This window comes from Eleutherodactylus coqui, chromosome 2, assembly GCF_035609145.1.
Source record: "Eleutherodactylus coqui strain aEleCoq1 chromosome 2, aEleCoq1.hap1, whole genome shotgun sequence".
Taxonomy (NCBI): domain Eukaryota; kingdom Metazoa; phylum Chordata; class Amphibia; order Anura; family Eleutherodactylidae; genus Eleutherodactylus; species Eleutherodactylus coqui.
The window spans coordinates 114644116-114668044 of record NC_089838.1 but is presented as its reverse complement, the minus strand read 5'-3'; the positions used below and the strand labels follow the sequence as shown (position 1 = coordinate 114668044).

At 41.7% G+C, this 23929-nt stretch overlaps 1 protein-coding gene across 2 annotated transcripts in view; it reads left to right on the top strand.

Moving 5' to 3' along the window:
* Nucleotides 1–23929, top strand: part of APAF1 (apoptotic peptidase activating factor 1) — an 86241-nt gene that overhangs the window by 35688 nt on the left and 26624 nt on the right. For both annotated transcript variants that reach the window (XM_066591394.1, XM_066591393.1), the window contains exons 14-20: nucleotides 2849–2974; nucleotides 7658–7789; nucleotides 11779–11904; nucleotides 12685–12831; nucleotides 15653–15781; nucleotides 18426–18551; nucleotides 21229–21348. In XM_066591394.1, coding sequence (XP_066447491.1) covers nucleotides 2849–2974; nucleotides 7658–7789; nucleotides 11779–11904; nucleotides 12685–12831; nucleotides 15653–15781; nucleotides 18426–18551; nucleotides 21229–21348 — 906 coding nt within the window. The remainder of the gene's footprint in view (nucleotides 1–2848; nucleotides 2975–7657; nucleotides 7790–11778; nucleotides 11905–12684; nucleotides 12832–15652; nucleotides 15782–18425; nucleotides 18552–21228; nucleotides 21349–23929) is intronic.

Here is a 23929-nt window from a genome sequence, read left to right as displayed (position 1 = left end):
AAGAGAATAAGTGGCTCAGCATGTTGGATTTCAACATTTCCTATACTTCATTCCTGTGGGTCATAAGGCCTTGTTGGAGATGTCTAGCAGCAGCTTATTTCCTTCTCACTTTAGAAAAGTGTGTGATTATGGTGGTCCGGCGATGTAATTGTTGAGCGACGGGTATCTCATGTAGTTGGCTTAAACACTTATGGCCTTAAAAATACAACTTGTCCCACAAACAACAAGCACTCGTATGGCAATGTCGATGGAGAAATTAAAAAGTTATTGCAGGTGGCCTGGAATGCGACGATGAAAAAAACCTGAGAAAAAATGTAGTCATAAAGGCTCAAACAGGCTTCGGCATTAAGGGGTTAAGTTTCTATTCACACTGGTGTCATGCCTTCCATTTTCAAAGGATCTATTGAGGCCTCATGCACACGGCAGGTCTGGATTCCCACATGGAATTCGGCCTTGACCACAGCGGGTGACTCTGCGTATCTGTGTGTGCAGGTGGCCTTCTTCGCCAGTGTCCTCACGGACCTGTCTTCTTCCGGCGTCTCTGTACTGCGGATGGTCCGCACGGCTCGCCGTCGGACATGGGCGTTACAGATTTATTTTTTGTAACTCCTGCTTTTCCCACAGAATCTGCGGCCTGTCCGGAATGACAATTGCAGATGGGCCGCGGGTTGGACGGCTTCCGTTGACTTCAATGGAAGCTGTCCGTGCAGGAACCGCAGGAAAATGGAGCATGCTGTGATTTTTCATTCAATTGCAATTTCCACTCGTGGCCATGAAAAATCACTTTGTTGTAGCATGCTATGGAGGGTTATTGCTGTGGAACCCGGAGTTGGTCACCTGCTCCGGATTCCACAGCAAAAATCCGCCCGTGTGTATGAGGCCTTACGGTCCGTTCAAGTTGGAAGGTTGTGTTCTTTTCCCCCATTTGTCAACTTTAAAATGCATCTGTCATATTTCCATTTTTTTGGATAGAATAACACAGCATGCTGAAATAATCCGAAACCTGATGGAACTGAACTAATACAAGGATGACCAGATACTGGGCCTCACTAATCAAAACTGTCTAAAAGAAAAACTGTCTTTGTTGCCCATAGAACCAGTCAGCGCTCCTCTTTCATTTTTTTAACCCTCTGCAATGGTGAGATTCAATTTGGAAAGCTCTCCTTAAAATGTTACCTTTTTTTTATTGTAGACATTCAATTTATGTCTCATGTAAATATAATTGGCGCAGAACTAAAGTGCATTTTTACCCCCTAGTGACATAAGTTTTAGCCTTAAAAACCACTAAATTTTTCCCTTTTGTGTTTCGGTGGTCATAACTTTTTTTTATTCTTTCATGAATGTAGCCGTATTTCATGAAGGTCACCCTGTATTTTGCGGGATGAGTTCTAGGTTTTATAAAATCTAATTTCAGGTACTTGTAATATACCATTGCCATATGTGCGCTGTAGTCAGAGACTATACAAATTATATATCAAAATGTCCAAAACAAAATGGGGAATACATTCATATAGTTTATTTTAGCATAAATATACTAACTTTAAAAAGAAAAAATAGAATAAAATAGCACTATATGTCACCGAAAAAAACATAGCCAAAATAATTTTGACAGCTGAAGAAAAGAAAGCTGTAAAACCACCACATAGGTAAAATGTTTCTGGTTCTTTTAAGACCAAAACACCCCGCTCCTTAAGGGGTTAAGGCCCAAGTCACCCTCCCCTTGGACAGGGAGAGAGACAGAAGAATCACAGATCCACTCAGCTGCCCACTTGCTATCCCCCCCCCCTTCTCCCCTCCCTCCCTGCTTAGCTTACTCACTGAAAAGTGACCGCTGTAAGTTCAATATTCCTGACCCCACTTCAAACGGCTGTAGCTCTAGTTCTGTAAGTGCTACCAACATTCTTTTGGTATTATTTTAAAACGAAGAATTTGGTCTTTAAATTGACATCAAAGCATGTTGATAGCTCTAATAGAATTGGAGCTACATCTGTTGGAAGTACAACGTGCTCTAGTCATCCAAAATGGTAATGTCCTTTTCCCGCAGAACTATCAGAGCTCTTTGTAAACTCCGGTGAAATGAAAGCTGCACTGTGATTTGTTGCTATAGCAACAGACAGTAGTTTTTCTTTTAGACCGTTTTGACTAAAAAAAAAAAGGCCATTGTTTATTTACAAGTCAGCACTGATGGAGGCCAGCTTCCATTTCCATTCTTGCCTTTGTAAAGATGTCGCAAGCCCAAAAATTCTTTTTCACTTTGAATTTTTGTAATGGTGCATAACTAGGAGAGAGCGTTGGGTCAGTAGTTGGCATAGTAGCCTTCCAGCAAGTCCAGCCAAAGATGCGATCTGCATAGAGTTTGTATAGTCTCCCGATGTGGGTGTCCTCCAGGTACTCTAGTTTCATCTGGCATTCCAAAACCTTATTTATAAGTTATATTGTCTTGCTATGACATTGCCCATGTGTGCATGATTGATGTAGAGAATTTGGAGCGTGGGCCCCATAGGAGACAGACTGATGTGAGAGATGATATCTGAACAGTACTGCAGAGTGTTAGCGCTATATAAACAATAGAAATAAATGAGCTTCTCTCGGATTCCTGCCATGATTTATTACTGGCAGCAAGTGTGCCGTGTAATAGCAAATGAATGCAGTTTTATTGAAATGGCAAATAAGTACATGCAGCACAAAGTTAGTGCACTAAAAGAAACTTAGCAGGTGTAATAAATGGATACGGTCACGTACAATCTGAATGATGATATGTTACATAAATATAAGATCCCTACCCACACTATGCAATACAAGGCTTATGTTATAGGAAACAAACTTCTGCTTTTGTGCTTCTTACTAGATCTTTAAAAGTGGAACTGGGGAAAACCTGCTTCATATAGAAGCTCATGATGAAGAAGTTCTGTGTTGTGCCTTCTCTGCTGATGACCGATATATAGCAACCTGTTCAGCTGATAAAAAAGTAAAGGTAAGAGCTTCCTTTCTATATATGTTGATCCGACCAATGGCAATTGCTTCTATGTTTTTAATACTAAGGTAGAATATACAACTATAGGCAGTTAATCCAGTACAAAGTTCAGATCACTGATGGTGTACATTTTGCTTTCTATCTACAAGTTAGACTTCATTCAGATGGTGTTAACTGCCCCGTTCAGAGGTTTCATCCCAGCGCTCCTTCTGAATGGCTGAAAACAGCATTCAGGTGGGACCATAAGCTACTATTAGCTTTCAGCTTTGGTCTCTATTTTAGCAGGTTTCTATTTGTTTCTGGCATTGTGGTCGGACAGAATAACGAAGTCGAGTCCCGGGAAGGAATCCCGATCAGGGGAGTTAACATAATCTAAATGACTCTACCATTGATTTCAGTGAGAGCTATACCTTCTACAGCAACTCTAGCTCCGACCCCAATGTGGATGGAGCCGTCTGCATCTGGACTGCTGCAGTGAGTGTGGGGACTGAGATAAGCTGATCGCCAAGGTTCCTGAGTGGTGCACCTTTGCTGATCAACTATTACGTAGTAACATAGTATGTTAGGCCGAAATAAAGCATATATGTCCATCCAGTTTAGCCTATTTCCCCTCCAATGTTGTTCTAGAGGAAGGCAAAAAAAACCAATGAGGTAGAAGCCTATTTCACCCATTTTAGGGGAAAATTCCTTTCGGACTACAATTTGGCAATTAGAATCATTGGATCAATAACCCTTCTGTAGTAATTGGTGACTAAAACACGTAATATTGTACCACTCAAAAAGGTATCCAGGTCCCTCTTGGACTGTTTTATCAAGTTTGCCCTCACCACGTCCTCAGGCAGAGAGTTCCATAGTCTCACTGCTGTTACAGTAAAGAACCCCCTTCTATGTTGGTGTAGAAACCTTCTTTACTCTAGCTGTAGAGGATGCCCCTTTATCACAATCCTGGGTATAGATGGCTCATGAGAGAGATGACCTAATCTGAGGACTACTCAGGATACTTGAATACTACAAGGAGTTAAATGCCTGGAATACCCCTTTTAATGGACAGCCTCAGGGTGCACAGTGTACTGTATACAGAACGTATAAGAGCCGATTACATTGTTGATTACGTAAGGTTGCTGATTAACTTAACCTTCTAGTAAAACATGCTGCGTTGCTGCAAAACTGTTACACCTCTCATCACAATCAACATTTTTACATTTTGCTTCCGCTAACGGACATACATCCAGAAAGTTAACAAAATCAGCATCTAGAAGTTACAGCTCAGGAAGATATGCAAATAATTAGAGTTGTGGGGTGATTAGATGAACAGTCTTGCTACCTGAGGCCCTAAAAGTGCTTCCACCCTTGGCCTTTAAAAAGGCTCTCAGAGGCTACTTGTATGTAGTGACGCCCTTTCTGCTTGTGTAGAGCTTGTTGTACACTAGCCATGCCTCTATGACGCAATCAAAGAGACAGGTTGCACCATCGATACAGGTCCATGTGTCTGTCAGAACCATTTCCAGGCACTCGGCTGAAGGAAATTTGGCCTCGCGGCACCCATTACATGTACGGCCTTTGACACCCACCGTTGCCTCCGTTAGCAAAGGTGTTTTGAACAATGAAACTGGACTGCTATAGAGTGGAACCAGGTTGTCTTCAGCAACAAATCCAGGTTTAGATTATGGCCGTGTTCATGTCTGGAGACCCAGGGGTGAGCGCCTCAATCCTGCCTCTGCTGTGGAGCGGCACACTGCCCCCCGCTGCTGGGGTGATGGTCTGGGGGGCCATCGCATATAAAAAACAGTCCCCCCTCCCCCGTAGTGGAGGGATAATGACAGCTCAGTGATATGTTCAGGACGTCCTGCAGCCACATGTGTTCCCCTCATGGCGGCTTCCAAAATGCATTTTCCAGCAGGATAATGCTCAGCCGCACACAAGGGGGTCACAAGAATGCTTCCCATTTCCTTTGCTAGCTCAGTTAGTATTTTGGCGTAGGTAAGCTTCTCTCATTGCCCTCTCATCTTGCTTTCTTCCCAGGTTTTTCACCCTAGTGGTTTATATTGGTGCTCCCTTCCCTTCTCTGTGGCCTCTACCCTGCCTTCAGTTATCACTGGGATCCATGTGCAGGGGGCAGAAAATAACCCGAAGCAGACGCCAAACAAAACCATTGCTATATGTGCCCTGTAATCCAAAAGCATACATATTATATATCAAAACATCCAAAACAAAATGAGGAACCCGTTCCCATACTTTGTTAGCGTAAAGATACTAATTAAAAAAAACAAACTAGAAATGTTAAAAAAAATCATTGTTTTAGCTTTTTACCCCCAATAAAACTAAAAAACTGTGGAAAAAAAAGTCAGTGCAAAAGATATTTAAAAAAATAGCCCTATATGTCACGGGAAAAAAATGCAGCAAAAATAATTTTGGTAGCTAAAAGGAAAAAAAAATAGGGCAGTAAAACCACCACATGGGTAAAATCCATAAAAAGTGTCTGGTCTTTAAGGGGTTAATCAGCAGTGCATATGCAATTACATTGCAGATGGACTGCAGATTGCATGCAAGTTGCTAGGAGACCAGATAACAAATGGTATACAGAAAACAGGAATTTGGGGGCAGACAATGCAGGGCAGAGTTTAGGGAGCAACACCAACATCCAGCCTGCTGTCTGCAACCTCCACTTGTTCTTCTGGCTCTTCCTCCAAAAGAATAAGTGTTTGTTTTTTGTGTTTTTTGCTTTTTCTTTGTAAAGTGGGTTATACTACTTTCAACAAAAGAAGTATAAACCAACCAAGCCTAGAGATCAGTATCTGTTCTGAGAGCTCCTAGAGCAGCTCTCGCCACGACAGCACAAGAGAATGTCCCCTGGGCGGTAGAGCAATAGAAGGGTGTTTCCAGGGGCTTGAACAACTTTCTAATGTCATTCCCTGCTTGTCCTTAAGGCCTCATGTCCACGGCTAAGATAAAATTTAAAATCCGGAGCGGATCACCCGCAGCGTGATCCGCACCCGTAGGGATGCATTGGACACCTGCAGGTAAGTAAATACCTGCGGATGTCATTTTCCCCTGAGGCGCGGATTGCGTGTTTGTGAAAACACCCGCAGCATGCTCAATTTTAGTGCGGGTCTCCCACAGGCTTCTATTAAAACTAGAGATGAGCGAGCGTACACGGAAAAGCACTACTCGCTCGAGTAATTTGCTTTATCCGAGTATCGCTGTGCTCGTCCCTGAAGATTCGGGTGCCGACACGGAGCGGGGAGCTGCAGGGGAGAGCGGGGAGGAACGGAGGGGAGATCTTTCTCTCCCTCTCTCCCGCCCGCTCTCCCCTGCTCCCCGCTGCGACTCACCTGTCAGCCGCAGCGGCACCCGAATCTTCAGGGACGAGCACAGCGATACTCGGATAAAGCAAATTACTCGAGCGAGTAGTGCTTTTCCGAGTACGCTCGCTCATCTTTAATTAAAACCTATAGAAGCTGTCCGGATCCGCGGCACCCCTGCAGTTGAATTCCTGCTCTCTGGTGCGGGAGAGCAGGAGTTTAAAAAACAAAAAGGAATGGAGTGCACAGCGCATGCGCATGGCACGCTGCCAGCGTGCCGAGCACATCCGCCCGACTGAAGAAAGAAGATCCGGCCACGACTGAGGGGAGATCCGTAGTGTCCGGACAGGTAAGTAATTCTTCTTTTAGGCCTCATGTCCGCGGGAAAGGAGGGACCCGCTGCAGGATTCTGCTTGGAGAATCTGTGGTGGGCCTGATTTTCCCCATGGACATGAGGCCTAAATGTATTTCCGCGCAGAAAACCACTCGCATACGTGGCCATATGCAATTTGTTTCTGCGATAATTCGCAGGTCTTCTGCTGCGGATATCTGCATGTGAAATTCAACCAATTCATGTGAGCCCGGCCTAATTCTGCACATGATGCCCAGTTCTGCCCAGACCTCTCTTAATGCAGGCAGTCCTCCATGGTCAGCAGTGCTTCAATTTGTAAAAAACTGAAATAAAACCTTATTGTGGTCTGTGTGTATTGGCAGCATTTCTCCCCTCTTCCATAACGCCAGGGTTCCTTCAAGGTAGAGGAATCGATAATCCTATATTACTGAATAGTACCGGTAGTAGTATCTACATTTATGGACGAGGACTGGACATGCTGAGCAGCAAACTTGCAACATGGCTTTAGGTGGTAACTACGTTTTATCAAAGCCACGTGTAGAAAGCAATAATTAAATTGCAGTCAGTGGTAAACCAGTTTGTGAATAATCTCCTTTAGTGTAGTATATTGGATTTGCACATAGTTAACCCTTTTCAATCCACTGTCTGACGTCTAAAGACATTCTGATTGAAGGCTGTACAGCTCCGATGTCGGAAGACGTCCGGCAGGGTATTCTTACTGTGTATTACTGGCTGCTCTGTTGTCGGGGGGGCCTCTCTAGCATGTCACATATCGCAGTACTGGCTCTAGCCAGCAGATGGCACCATTGTATAATGGCAAAAAGAAAAAGCCTCCTAGGAAAACCCTGAATCCAAAATTGGGTGGCCAAGGGTTAATGTTTATATTATAGCATGCTGCATTAGAAAAGTGTGTGCATCTACTGTTGTCTTGGGCTGTAGTGTATTTACCATACCATTCTAAAGCTCCCACTTTGTGTAAGGTCAGCAGGATTGTAGGGATCTGATTTTCTTTCTATCTTTCCCATCTAGATTTGGAACTCTGTAACAGGGACGCTGATACGGGATTACGATGAACATTCAGAGCAGGTCAGCTGCTGCCAATTCACCAATGGAGGCTCTCCTTCTCTTCTTGCGACATGTTCCAATGATTACGTGCTCAAAGTATGTCAACTTTTTTTCTCTTTATATTTAACATTGCAATTATTATTAGTACATTTTCTGTTTTGTCATTTTTATTTTTAGCCAGGCGGAAAGAATAGCACTGCCATTTTGGACAGGCACATTTTTGCTTTTTTTTCTAGTAATTACAGTGCTTGCTCATTTGGGGCAGAAAGCAATGGTGCTGTAATTACTATACACTTATGTTGTCTGTAAGGCAAAGCAGAAATAATTACTATTAGTCTACTTGATCTCGAAATATCAAAGGTTTTTCAACAGTAAATATCACTTGTTAAGTCAAATCGAGCTTTCTGGTATACAGGTGTTGTAATGCTAACCAATACAAAACTAGCATTAAGGCCAGATTAAGTGAAATTAGTTATAATGCATATATATTATTTTCTGATTTACTAAAAGGGAAAATTCTATAAAATGATGAGGATATAATTGCTACTTTAATCTGCTTCAGCTGCTATTTGTATTTTTAAGAGCATTTCCCCCTAAGCTTAAAAAAGGGAAAATTGGAGGTTGTCAACCTTATGGACTCCGGAGTCCTGATTCATTTTTAACTACTGGCAGTGTGATAGGTGAATCTGGGTTTGGTGGATGTCAGAGGGCACTACGTACCATCTGCAGTTGCGTAGTGCCTACTGTATAATTTAGAGGAGGAGCAATAATGGAGGAGGAATTTGACTGTCCTACACAAAGCCCTGACCTCTACCCTCTAAAATGCCTATGAATGCTGATTTGTGAGGGAGACCTTCTTGTTGAACATCAGGACCTCACTAATGCTCTTTAGTGAAAGGGGATAAATTCCCATAGATACACTCTAAAATATTGTGGAAAGTCTTCTCAGAAAAAGTGAAGGGTGTTTAGATCTGCAAAAGGGGACTTCTTTGCATGTTATTTGTTATTTTGGAATGGGATGTCGAAAAACTCACTCTATTCATATAGTTGGGATGACTCGATGTCCACATACTTATACTGTATCTCTGTAACTGCAATTTCATTGTGACTTTGCTGGCTCTACTTTCTACTTTTTTTTTTTTTATCTCTGTCGAGGATTTAGCAAGCTTCTCTGCTTTTCTCTTTACACAATCCCAGTTAGGCCTCAGTCACACGGGCGGTTTTTCGTGCGATTTGCGGATCGCATGACAGATGCGCATCCGCAAATCGCGTGATCGGGGCTGACGATTTGCCGCAAAAAATCTGCAGCTAGCAGCGTTTTCGGTGAAATGGCCCAGCACTGCCCGCTATCCTCTGCCACAGCTGTGGCACAGCTGTGGCAGAGGAGAACGATGTTCACCCATTGAATTCAATGGAGTCGGCAATGCAGCCGGATCCATTGAAAGCAATGGGCTGCCGGCGAGCGCGGGATGAATTTTCGGGAAGGGCTTAAAAATATAAGCCCTTCCATAAAAATCATCCTAAAATGTGTAAAAAAAAAAAAAAGGATACTCACCTTTTTCCTGCAGCTGGAGTTCAGCCGCGTCCAGCCGACAGTTCTCCTGAACTGCTCTGTGTAGTATTCAGCAGGCAGGGATTTAAAATCCCCGCCTGCTGAATGGGCTGCCTCTGATTGGTGGGGGCTGTGACCAATCAGAGGCAGCTCTCACTCACCCATTCATGAATGGGTAAGTGAGTGCTGCCTCTGATTGGCTGAGTGCAGGGACCAACCAGAGGCAGCTCTCAGCTGTCATTCAATAGTCGCCGGCCCCTTTGAGCGCATATATAAAACACAAGGAATCGCAGAACGCAGATAGGCGCGTTTTGCGAATCGTTGTGTCCTATAATTTATCACACATCCGCATAAAAAGTGGATATGTGACCGATCCCATTGCGAAGCATTGGTTCTATGTATGCACGGATCGCATGCGCAAATCGCGTGAAAAAACGCCCGTCTGACCGAGGCCTTAGGCAAACTTTTGGCAGTTTTGGTTTCCCTTACCATCATTATCCAACTATATCCACAAATAGAACTGTCCTGCACTCCTGAAAATACTGTTGTCTCTAGGCTGTCTCTGCTGTTGTGGCCTTTCTATATCCCAAATGGATTCTTTCTAGAATTGAGCTTCTTGTGGTTTCTCCATCATCTGCCTTACCTAAACCTGATGTCTCCATTTCTGTCTGAAACCACCATCCTCCCCAGACATCAGCCATGATATCTTGGAGTTACACTTTACTGAATTTCTTCCTTAGATTTAAAAGGAAACTGTCAGCAGGTTTTTGTAATTGAATCTAGGAGTAGTGGGTACATTGTTGCTTTTTAGATAGTGCTTTTGCTTTGTCACATAATAGCGACATATCTAAGTAACGTGTGTCCAAACGTCTCCTGCGCTGTATGTAAATGACGCAGACCAGTCCAGTGGGTGTGCCGGACCGCCTCTGCTTGCAACCTGTTCGTCACCATCTTCAGTTATACATCTTCACTCTCAACTTCATCTGTCAACCCATTTATGCTCTTCACTAATGACCGCTCCTATCCTCCCTCATTACATCCTCTCACTCGTTCTGCGGTGCACCCATTCTAGGGAACTCACTGCTTTAGACTTGCCCTAACAGTCCTAGTTTTAAGATTGCCTTAAAAATTAATTTTTCCGTGAGGCCTATGTCACACAACTCTAGTCCATCGCCCATACACAACTTGATCTGGTCACACTAGAGATGAGCGAACGTACTCGGATAAGCACTACTCGTCCGAGTAATGTGCCTTATCCGAGTACCGCTGTACTCGTGCTGAAAGATTCGGGGCGCTCCGCTGCTGACAGGTGAGTCGCAGCGGGGAGCGGGGCAGAGCGGGCGGGAGAGAAGGAGAGAAAGATCTCCCCTCCGTTCCTCCCCGCGCTCTCCTTATTTTATTGCCCATTTGTTTTGACTTCTTGTATGTTATTCTGCCAATTGTAAAGTGCTGTGATATTTGTAGGTGCTATATAAATAACTAAAAATGATGCCCATGTAGGGGATTTGGCGCATTGCAACAGGACATCGCTCTGACTACTATAAAAGAAATAACTTGGCACAGAATCTATTTAGATAAATAGAAAACTAGTGCTCAATGGAGGACATAGCTCTCAGTGCTCTATAAGGGAGAACCTGACACAATATTTTAAGCAAATTTCTATTTATTGTCATAACAGTAAGTTTAACAGGACACATTAAAACTGTATTTCCCATTGACTTTCACAGGGAGTAAACTTCTATGTATAGCTACTTCTCCACTCTTATCGGGATCCAGGCTTCCCCATTCTTGGCATTTTTCCAATGGTGTATTTCAAGGAGTTATACCAAGAATTGGTGATAAGTCTGATCAGCGGGGGTCTCGCTGCTGAGACCACCACTGTTCTCGAAAATGAGGGTCCCGTGTCCCCCTTTTGTCGCTGCAGGGTTGCTTCTTCCTCCTGCAGTGATTGTTTGGAGCACTGACTGCACATGTGTGGCCACCACTCGGCTGCGTTTAATGGCGCTGATAGCGGAGTACAAAGCGCTTGACTATCTTTGTCAGCCCCGTTGTGCAGCCATTGCTCCATTCAAGTCTCTTCCTCACTGTGGGGGGTGTAGTGAGTCTGCTGTGGAGGAGGACAGGCAAACCAGACCCTCTATCTCAGAATTGGTGGGGGCCTTGGATAGGTAGTAAAAGTCTATCTAGCTACAACCCCTTTAATATGCTATAAAAGTGCTTCATTGGAAAATTCTTTTTATAGATCTACAGAATGTAGTTGTAGATTTGGGGTCTTTGATATCTCAAAGGCTATGCTAATGGACATCTACAAATGGGAAGAAGTATGTGCTATGGCATTGTTAATGCCAAGTTTTCTAGTAGCCATCCTTTAGTCAAAAACTGGAGCAGCAGCAAGCTAAAGTTGTCTAAAGGTACATGGCCTTGTGATTTTAAAAGTATTTTGTATCCATTGTATTATAAAGTATTTTAAAAATCTAGAAAATATGAAAAATGGCAAACCCCCTCTAACACTTGCCTAATTGACTTTACACAGCTGTGGGACCTTAATAAGAAGCATTGTAAGAATACTCTTTTCGGCCATGAAGACTACGTCAATCATTGCAGGTTTTCACCAGATGATAAGTATTTGGCCAGCTGTTCTATGGATGGCACATTAAGGGTAAGTCTTATAGTAGTGTTATGGAGGAAATGTAACATTATTCTCACTTATTTAAAATATAGTGGTATTGCAAATGACTGCTGGTTTGATACATGGGGTTTTGATACATGGGGTTTTGATACATGGGATTGTGTAGATTGCTAGGTTGTTTTTTTTTCTTTATTTTGTTGCCTTTTAACACTTTTTATTTGTCTATATTCTGTTCACCACTGTAGGACTTTAGACACTAAAGATAGTGGTCAGTGCAAGATCTAATAAGCTTGACTTGCCCCACCAGTTCTTTTTTTCATCACCATCCGTGGTCCATTATTATTTACCATAATAAGGCATATAAAGGCTATATATATCTCTATATATATATATCTCTCTCTATATATATATATATATATATATATATATATATATATACACACACACACAAATGTGGCAGTAACCACTTGTAGCCAATATCATACGAAGGTAGTCCTTTTGTAATTAAAAGGATTGTCTTACCTCAGACATTTATTGACTGTAGCTTTTCATGTACTATTCATGTCCAATTATTGGGAGGTTGACCAATGTGAATCCTGGCGATCGCTAGAACAATCTGGCAGTGGAGCTAGGATGGCAGTGTGACATTTGTCTTATATCAGCTCCAATTGTCTTTCTTGAAAGCCACGTTAATCCAGATCTCAGAGAAGCAGTAATCATAACATGACAGGGCAATGGAAGTACTAAAAACTGGCTATTTGCTGATCTAAAGTTAAACCCCAAATATTCTCTGTTTTTCACCCTCAATAGCTCTGGGATGTCTCCTCTGCTAATGAGTACAAGGTCATTGATGTTACGTCTTTCCAAAAGAACGACGAGTCCTATTTTGTCCTGAAATGCTGTTCTTGGTCTAATGACTGCTCCAGGATTATGGTGACTGCCCGCAATCGCCTTTATGTAAGTGTTACTTGCCGACAGTTTACATGTGGTTGATATATACATGACACGTTACATGAATCTACACACTAGACCAGATGTTACATAGTTGCCAGTGGGACCTTTAACTCAACCCATATTGTACAAAACCTGATTTTTGCACTGTGGGAATTGAAATCTTTCACTTTTTGCAGATTTTGCTGTTGATTTTACCCCCTGTACTGTGAGGGATGAAATACATAGAAATATTGTTCGTAGATGCTTTGGGTCCATTTACTAATATTCAGACAGTGCTAACTTGATTTATGACAGTGGTGCATGCTGGATGATGAATCTACCGCATCTTTATACACTTTTGTCTACCTTTTATACCACCTATTAGTTGGTTTGTTCTGCACCAGAACTTTAGCAAAACTTTTGGCGCACAAAGGCACATTTAGGCCACACCTCTTTTTGGACCTGGGCAGAAAACTGTGTAAAAGTGTCTAAAACACATCAATGTGGAGCATGGCATGTAAGATGGCTTTTGGTGCAACTTCTTCCAGAAAACTGGCTGATTTTCAACAGCAAATCTGTCTCTTTGTATGAGCATGACCATAACCTATTCTAGGCCAGAGATCTTTCAGTTTTGTTTTTTTTTCACTTATTTTTTTATTTTTTGGCCCTGACTTTCAAGAGCCACAAGCTTTTGATATTTCCTTCATCATGGCTGTATGAGTGCTTGTTTATTGTTGGACAAGTTGTATTTTTTCATTGCTGCAGTTTAATGGGTTTGTGTATTGTACTGAAAATCTTTTCAAAAGTAAACGGGGTGAAAGAACATAAAAGCAACACTGACATGTTTTGTGAGGTTTAGGTTTTATGGTGCTTTAAAAATGACATGTTCACTGTATTCTGCTGGTCTGCACCTTTTTATAAAGAAAAAAAAAAATTGGGGTTTTTTTTTTTAAACAAAAATTGCTTTCCTGTTTTGTCACCTGCTTTTCTGTTCACTGTGCATAACAAATATTGTGATATCTTAATAGCTTAGAACTTTACAAACATGACGATGCCAATTTTTTTTAAAGTGTTGTGTAGATGATTCATGGTAAGCGGGTTTTAATGGTTTAATATTTTTAAGGTTTTTTTATTTTTTTTATTTTCTTACTTTTTTTATTTTGGCCCCAATAGGGGATTTGAATGTGATCGCTTTTATCATATACTGCAATACTTCTATATTGTGTTATGTAGTATGTTTAAATATTGCTTATAGACATCCACTAGGCTCGTTACAGGGGGTCATTGACCTCAAGCTACTATGGTAACCATGAGTACCCCATGATTGCCTCGAGGGGGCAATGGGGCTAACCGCTTAGACATAGCGTTTAGCATTGATTGTGGTATGTAAATGGTTAATGTCCGTGAGCGGAGCTAACTACAATCATGGCTGTTGCTGCTGGCTGTCAATTTTTTAACCCTTTCCAATCCAATTTTTATCCTGGTTTTCCTAGGGGGCTTACTCTTTTTCTGCCGTTATACAACGGCGGTATATGCTGGCTAAAGCCAGTACTGCATGAGGCGACACGTTGGATAGGCATCAACAACAGAGAGGCTGGCAATATACAGTAAGAGAATCGCGACGGACGTCTTCCAACATCAGAGCTGTCCAAGCCTTAAATCATAATGTCTTCAGATGTCAGACAGTGGATTGGAAAGGGTTAAAACACTTGCTGCGTATGGAGCAGGCTTGGCTACCAAACTCACACCATATACCCCATGCGACTGCATGACGTATATTTATGTTATGTGGTTGCGAAGAAGTTAAAGACCAAAACTCTAGCACGCCCCTACCACTCTTGTTTTGTTTGCTTTTTAGATTTGGTGAATTTTCCCCGGAGACTTTAATTTGGATTACGGCTGGGTTCACACAGGGCGGATTTGCCGCAGAATTTCCGTGCTGACCCTCCACAAGGAAATTCCCCTGCATTCCCAGTCGCAGCAAAGTGGATGAAATTTTGAAAATATCCACATGCTGTGGAAATAACCTGCACAAAACCCACGTGGAGAGTGACTTGTGGCGCGGAATTCAAATCCACAACATGTCAATTATGTCAGTCTCTACTGCGTAATTCACTCCGTCTCAATGTGGGGGTGAATTTCACACAGGAATTCATGATGAAACCCGCTTTGGAGGCAGGCTTTACACAGCTGATCTGCAACGGAATGTCCGCTGCGGACATTCCGCTAGAAATCAGCCCTATGTAAGTGCAGCCTATGACTTGTGGTACTATTTGGCTTTCCATAGAAGCCTGCATGTATTAATGTCATTTTTGCCTTAACTCTGCTATTAGCACACTTGATAGAAGCTACAAAGAGTATCTTGTGCTCACGAGGAACCAACAAATCCACATATTGTATGGATGAGCCCATTGATTGCAGTGGGCAGTGTGTAATGTTTCATTTCGCCTGTGCTGGTACTGCAGTGAAATGGAACACTTGTCAGATGTTCCTTAGGTTACAGCTAATCCCTGTGAGTTCCAGCAGTGGGACATTCTGGATCAGCTTATCTCATCATGGTACCAAGTCTAACAGAAAACGATTTTCCAAACTTGAGAACCCCTTAGGCCTCTTTCACACGGGCTACAGAATCTCGGTAAAAAAACGCATCTATGTGAAGCTTTTGGTTTCCAATGGGTTCTTTCAGGCTACAAAACATCTCTCATGTGAAAGAACCCATTGGAAACCATGGGCTTCACATACATGGGTTTTGTAGCCCGTGTGAAAGAGACCTAAATTTGGTGATGTATTGTGTTTTTACGAGAAATATTGGTATTCTCAAATAACTGATGTATTTTCAACACAGATTTTTGATATGGAAAGCTGTGATCTTGTGTCTGAGCTTGAAGCAGATCAACAGAGCACTATATTGTATTGTGACATCTGCACAACAAATCAGATTGTAGCAATGGCACTGTCACATTACGCTGTTCAGGTAATATATCTGTTCTGTCTGTTTATTCATTTATGAATAGCATTTACTCATACAAACGTGATCGACATGCGCTGCGGAATATGTTTGGCGCTATAAAAATAAAGATTATTATTATGTGATGTTTTATAAAGCCTATATTAGTTTGAACTTTCTTTTCTGTATCATTGGGGGTCGCAGCCTAGGAACATGGCTATACTGCCATTAGGAGGCGGACACTAAGCAAAAAAAAAAGTGTTAGCTCCTCCTATGAGCTATACCCCTCCTGCAGGCACCAAGCTAGCCATCACTACTAGGGGTGACTGACTGTTGTATGTGATCTACCTCCAGACCATCATACCAGCAGTGGGGTCAGTGTGCTACTCCACAGCAAAAGCAGGATTGAGACGTTCTCCCCTAGGTCTCCAAATATGAACACGGCAGTCGTCCGTGCCCAAACTAAACCTGGATTCGCCACTGAAGACAACCAGGTTCCACTCTAAGGGCTCTTGCACACTTGCGTTTTTTTCACGTATTATAGCTTGCCTTTTTTTTGTCACGCGATATCACTGCTTTTTTTTCACGCGATTGTCAATTGGACTTTCTATAATGCTATAATGCATGAAATAAACGCAAGTGTGCAGGAGCCCTAAGGCAGTCCAGTTACATTGTTCACGACACCATTGCAAACAGAGACAACCGTGCGTGGGTGTCCAAGGCAGTACATGTAATAGGCGCCATGAGACTACGTGTCCTTCAGTCAAGTGCCTGGTAATGGTTCCAACTGATACAGGGGCCTGTAACAATGGTGCCACCTGTCTCTGGATGGCGGACAACAAAACAGTTGGCGCTGCTCGTCGGAAGACAATCCTCTCTACTGGTGGTTCTGTCGAGGGCGGTCTTAGCCCAGTCGCTGTGTGTGTGTCCTCACTCATCACCCCCTAATAGTCTGGTCAGAAGGGCCCAGGAAACAGGCAATTTTGATATGACCGTCCAGTTTCTTGCATTCCAATATAACACGCCCCTCCCAAACTCCTAACTGGATGAAATCTCTTTGATTGCATCATAGAGGTGTCTAGTAGTCAACATGTTCTACACAAGCAGAAAAAGAGGTCACTACACACAAGGAGCCTTTGGGAGCCTTTTTATTGGCTAAAGGAGGAACCACTTTTTAGGGCCTCATGTGGCAAAACTGTTCATGTAATCATTTGCATATCTGCCTGAGATGTAACTGCATGCCGAGTTTTGTAGCAAAACATCAGCTCCTTCTAGGGGCTTGATGGATAGATGGATCGATCTATTTTTTTTTTTTTACAAAGTGTATTTGTATTATGCCTAAATCTTGCAGCAGCTTAACAGGGGCTCTGCAATCAGACTGCCATACAGTAGAGAGAATGCCCTTCTGGCATCCTCACTTGTGTAATCAGACTATCATGATGGAGAAGCACCAAGTTTGATTGTATAGCGAACCATAAATAGTGCCTTGGCTATCAGTTCTGCAGGGCTCTGGGCGGTACATGTGTTCTGTGCTCAGAAACAGAAGGCTGGAAAGTCCCTGAATTTCACAATTCTCTCGTTATGGTTATGTCTCTGTTCTTGGATAACTGCATGTCCAATCTTGTAATTCTCTCATAGCAGGAAGGAGACAGAATTGAATCTAATAATAATAGACACTTTATATATTCTTACTTACTTAAAGGGCCGCTCCGGTGATTTTTTTTTTGATTTTTTATAAATTCATGATGTAGCTATTCCAGCAGTATATATAAGTGGAATATTGTTATCTTGGTTAGTTTATTTATTTCTGTCTGAAACTTCCCCAGATAGCCATGTGATTTAAATTCTGACCAGCTCAGATCTACTTTCGGTTATTAATTCATTTTCTAGTCAGATTCTCAGTTTGTGAGATGCTGTTACATGGATCTACCACAGAAACTGTCTACAGGGGGTATACAAAACCTCTCGTCACGATTGCGGATTATGATCACAGCCACAGTCACACAGACATAATAGAGGAGATCACAGCTCATCTTCTTGAGTGTATATTTATGTTCTGTAGCTTATAGATGTGAATAAAGAAGGTAATCGTGATTTCAATAAAGAGATGGCACAAATGTGTTTTTGCCGGAGTGGCCCTTTTAATACAACGCAGAATGTGATAACTACAGTGTAAAATACATGTGATTTGTGAAAGCAGAGTTGGCTCTAGGAAATACAGCTGCACTTGAATAAACATATGATAGCCAGGTTCACCTCACATTCAGCAATTTAGAAGGTTATCTAACTTTAACTATACACAGCTTATCATATTCTTGAATCTTATTGTTAGAGATTAAGGATGAGCGAGTATACTTGCTAAGGCACTACTCGCTCGAGTAATGTGTCTTAGACAAGTATCTCCCTGCTCGTCCTTAAAGATTCGGGGCCGCCGCGGAGCGGGGAGGAACGGAGGGGAGATCTCTCTCTCCCTCTCTCCCGCCCGCTCTCCCCTGCTCCCCACCGCGACTCACCTGTCAGCCGTGGCGGTCCCCGAATCTTTATGGACGAGCAGGGAGATACTCGTCTAAGGCACATTACTCGAACGAGTAGTGCCTTAGCGAGTATACTCGCTCATCCTTTTTAGAGATCCATTGCTGCTGAAAAAATGTTTGTGTCTTTGTATTTTTAGCTATGGGACATAGACTCCAGTACCAAAATAGCTGATTTCAATGCACATTTGAGTTGGGTCTACTGTGTCAAATTCTCTCCAGAAGGGTCTTTGTTCTTGACGTCTTCCGATGACCAGACAGTGAAGGTACGGTTAGGAAATATTGTATTTGAAATGGTTATTGTTTTATACTTATGTGTATGTGGCAAAGGAGTAAATAAGTTATACAATAGATTCTCATGTTAATTGGTTCCGGAACGTCCTTTTGTAAGTTGAAGTTATTGTAACATTAAACTAGAAGTCTGTAGAAAACTTGTAGTTTGTTGCGAAGAAGAAAAGAAAACTAAGCAGATACTGTAAATAATAAGGATAAAGCAAATCCTTGCCTCACTTTCTATGTAGAAGAAAAGAGCTTCTTCAGGTCCTGTATAGTACACACAGTAGAACAGAAAAACAAACAATGCGTACAACATGAAATGAAGCACACCTATGCTTAAAGTCAATAAACAGCAAAGGTAAAGTAGCAAATAGACTTCACCGATACTGCAGAAGATCATGTAATGGAAGCAAATATGTATTTATGCATTCTATGACATAAGTAACAAAGTGTATAGTGGTTCAAAATAAGAAAGAAGCATGGAATTTAGAAATTAGAAGTCTGGTATAGTGTTATTGGAAAAAAGTCTGTTTACCTTAATCTAGTGTGCAAATACAGATTATTTTTAGTACAGTGGTCCCTCAACATACAATATTAATTGGTTTCAGAATGACCATTATAGATTATTGCATAGCTGTATGGAAAATCGTAAATGGTTCTGAAGCACCCAAAATGTCAAAAGTAATACAACATGAAAGACAATGTACGTAGATAATAAATACAGATAACATATGACAGTCAAAAAGAGCTGCTAGCGGCTGTAAGTCCCTTTCTATACAAGAGACAGGAGCTTCTTCGAGGTCCTGTACAATATACATGGCCTACCAGAGAAATAACATAGAGCCACCTTCGTCTGGTCTGCAAAGGAGCAGCTCATCCTGGCACATAAAGAGCAGTAAAGGATATTTAATGCTGTGCTATAGCTACTAGACAGCCAATTAATGCATGGACGTTAGTAATGTCGGGGTTTTGCAATGGTAATGCCCAATCTGATTGGCTGTGTGCCACAGACCAAAACTGTCTGTGACCTTGTATGGTGAATGTGGTTTCACGTTTCGGTGGCCCAGGCTAGACTATTGTATGTTGGAAATATTGTATCCTGAGGCCATTGTAACTTGAGGGATCACAGTGTAACTATTTTAAAGTATTTAATATAGAAAAAATATCAAGGAAGAAGCTTTGCTTTTTGTAGACAACCACCCTACTCTCTTCGCTATTCTCAAAGGACAGATCTCATTTTACAGCCTTATCTAGCATTATTTCCCTGTTTGTATTGGTGGAAGATCACTAGAAAACAAGTTGGTCAGGATAAGTGCTGCTTCTACAGACCCTATCCAGTATTTGGGATTTTTTCATCTGCATGCCCCCTACTAGAGCCCATGGACTCCATCAATGGGCCTACCCACATTATTAGTGTGTGTGGAGAGCCGCTGTATAGAACAGCTTCTTTGGAGGATTCAGTTTGACCGTGTGAGTCATTTAAATGGAAGCTGAGTAATATATTACTTCCATTTCCATTTCCATTTCCCATAAGTAGTTCTAGAAAATGTTCCGTTTTAAATTTATTTAAAGGGGGGGGGGGAGCAACAACTTCTAAAACTGAACGTATTTAATATCAGATTTACTATATTTTTATGCATATTTCCCGATTTTCTTAGAGCTGCACTCATACTAGTACATGTAAACATACCCTGAGTGTGCTACTGGCTTTAAAGAGGATATGTCGCTTCTCCTGGCAGGTTTAATTTAGTAAATACTTGTATTGCCCATGATATAATAATTCTGTAACCTCATTTCTTAAATTCTGTATTGTACTGCTATTGATTCTAGAAATGGATGAATAAATCGATAACTGGCTACTAGAGATGAGCGAGCACCCAGATGCTCGGGTCTACGTTATTCGAGTCCAGCTTTTCATAAAATTCGAGAGCTCTACTCGAGTAACGAACACCATTGACTACAATGAGAGACTCTAGCATTTTTGTATGTGGGACGCCGGGTGCCAAGCTTTTTTTTTTTTTTTCTGGTTCTCTCTCTCGTTACAGCAGGGAGGAGCCAAACACTGGGGTGGGGTCGAACACGGCCAGTAACGAGCACCATTAAGTACGCTAATACTCTAACGAGCATCAAGCTCGGTAGAGTACGTTCGCTCAACTCTACTGGCTACCCCTTGGGGGTGTCCCTGACAGTCTCACACCATCCAATCATTGCTGCTAGTGTCAGACTGTGTAAGGACACACCCCTTTGACAAAGGGAATGGTAAAGTCCAGTTATCAGTTTATTAGTAAATATCCAGGAGGAATGGCGCAATGCAAAGTGATGAAAACGATGCCTCCAAATTGTTATCTCAGGGGATTTCAAGTATTTGCTAAAACAGACATACCAAGAGTGGAGAAGGGTCGTCTTTAACTGGACTGTGATATTTATAATTAGGAGAAATTTAGGATTTTCGGTGGATTAATTAGATTAGGAATCATATAGTCGTCTTTGATGAGATTGCTACAATATTTTTCCTTAGAAAGTATCCTATAGGGCTTTTTTTCTATTAATCAGACTCTAAAGAAATGCATTCATATGTCTGCTGGCATGTTAATGCCTTGCAGTTAGGTTACAGCTATAAAAATATACACTTATAATGAATTATATTTTTTTATCCTATCAAAATAGCTTTGGGAAACGAGCAAAGTCTGCAACCCCTCAGGCACAGTCCTAAAGCGGGAATTCGATGTGGTGTTCAATGGAGATGAAGTGACTGTTTTGGCAGCTGACAAGGAAGATCGGTTGTTGGTGAGTAGATTGTTAATGATATAAAATATACAGAAAAAATTTGTGTTTATGCCTTTTTTAAGCAAATCTGGTTAATTACGCAGATTTTATAGTTTGGGGTTAGGAAAACATTAATTGTATATTAAAGTATCATTACATGTTGTAAAAAATATTTGTTTCAGTTCCTTATTTTCAAGAACTTTGCTTGTTAGTGAATGGAAACCAAGCCATGTAAGTTGAAAGTAAATGGGGCAGGTTTTTTTCTGTCTCTGGAGGCAAACAAGAATGTTTCCATTAGCTGACAGCAAGCAGCAATTTAAAATGCAAAGAGTTGCATAAAGATTTATAATGATTTACAAAAGATGTGATTTACATTGCGGACTGCATTAGATAGATTCAGCTGATTACCAAACAACATCTCTTTAATAGGGCTGCTTGTAGTAAAATAATAAACTGAGCATTGCTTACCTCTCTGCTGCAGCTTTGCTGTGGTCATGGTGTTTGTTGCAACAGCTGCTTTGGTCAGATGTGAGGTGACCGCTACAGCCAATCAGAGGCTCCAACTGCATCGGTATTTATATTCTGAGCGCCATGATGGCAGGAGTCGGGGAATGTAAAACTGCGGCTTCTGATTGCCTGCAGCTGTCACCTGACTACTTGTGAGATCAGCTGTCACAACAAACGCTGGGACCACAGCAGGGCTGCAGCACTGGATTCCGGCTGCAGAGAGGTAAGCACTGCTCAGTTCATTATTATACAACAGACAGCCCTGTTAAAGAGGTGTTGTCCAGTAACCGGCCAACTCTTATGGTTCAAAAGTATTGAAGCATGTGCGTGGTACAGAAAGGGATGAGTTACTTTTATTATATGCAACAACAACTGAGTGATACAATTCCTTATTAGGCTCAACCTATATTATTCTTCTGGTTTATTAACCCTTTCCAATCCACTGTCTGATGTCTGAAGACATTCTGATTGAAGGCTGTACAGCTCCGATGTCGGAAGAGGTCCGGCAGGGTATTCTTATTGTATATTACTGGCCGTTCTGTTGTCGGGGGGCCTCTCCAGCATGTCCCATACCATAGTACTGGCTCTAGCCAGCAGATGGCGCCATTGTATAATGGCAGAAAGAGAAAACCCCCTAGGAAACCCTGAATCCAAAATTGGATTGCAAAGAGTTAAGCATGAACAGTATGAACAACAAAATTCTGTCTGCGCTCACGGCCAGATCTTGGCTCTAAAACATGACCTAATAGGAGGTGGAAGGGAAGGGGGAAGGAGAGGAAATCGCCCAACAGTCTGCAGGGCCTAAGACTCTTATAGTAATGCTTTGAGGAATATGAAGTATGGAGAATAGCTTTTAATTTTGAGGCTCTGGAGCCGGAACACCCGATACCAACCAAACACCTAGGCGAGGGGAGGCGCGAAATGTTATCCAAGCTGCCCAAGTGTTGTAGAAGCAGGCATGTTTTGGACAACTCTTTTAAAGGTTATTGGTTTAGCCTTTAGTATTTCATAAAATGTGTATCCTAAATGGTGACGCCATAATGATTTTTGGACAATCTCGAAAAGCTAAAGTGACTTCAGTGTTTGCTTAAACTGAGCTGAATCTAAAAATATCATCACAGCACACTCCACAATGCTATAGAATGTACACAGAGGTTTGGGCAATATTTCGGCTTATCTATAAATTGGTCTAAGTCAGAACTGCAAATACAGAACTTGTTCAAGAAAAGACCCCATTGGGATGCACTGATATTCATGACCCTGTTATAAAACTTTTGTTACTTAAAATTTAGAAAAAATGAGTTGCCTGTTGTAAACTTGGTCTGGGTGTTTCGGTTTTTGTATGTATTATACAACTTCCCTGTATGGATATCACTATTTTTCATCAGGCTCGTGATTTGATATGCCGTAAGGGCAGCGCGAGGATTAAATTGGAGACCCTGCAACTGAATAAACTGGAAGCGGGGTTGACAGTACCACATCCCAAAATGTATTATATGACGGCCCAACCGCAAGGATCAGTATTCTCTCATTCAGATTCTTCTAAGCCTAGGTTTGAACACTCTCAGTTACTTTAAGCTTTAGAGACAAATTTAAGATACTCTAAAAGGCTACCTACACTTTGCCTGATACATAAGCTATAGTGGAAAGTAAGAGATATATTTGGTATGCAAAGCTATACACCGGTAACATCAATTTGGGACAAACCATTTAATCTGAGATGTCAAAATTAGAAGATTTCCGAAGATGGAAATTTAAGGCCATAAGACGTATATCACAAACATTGGTCACCTGAAACCATTGTCAGCTTTAAATCACAGAGGCAGGAGGATACGAAAGAAAAAGATTTTTTGAAAATATTCACTGTATGTATCCCCTAAAACATAACTTTTATTAAACAATATTTAAAAACGTTTTGGTGCCTCACTGACACGACATCACATACAAGAACAAAACACAACGACTAAACACAGGCTCAATGTCAAGCCAGGGATTGAAGTTATATGAACAAAAGCCCTATGATCAGTTGTAACCAGTCAGGGAGCCGGTAACGCAGTGGATCCATGGTCACCACCACTGTCCAGTGACCATATGC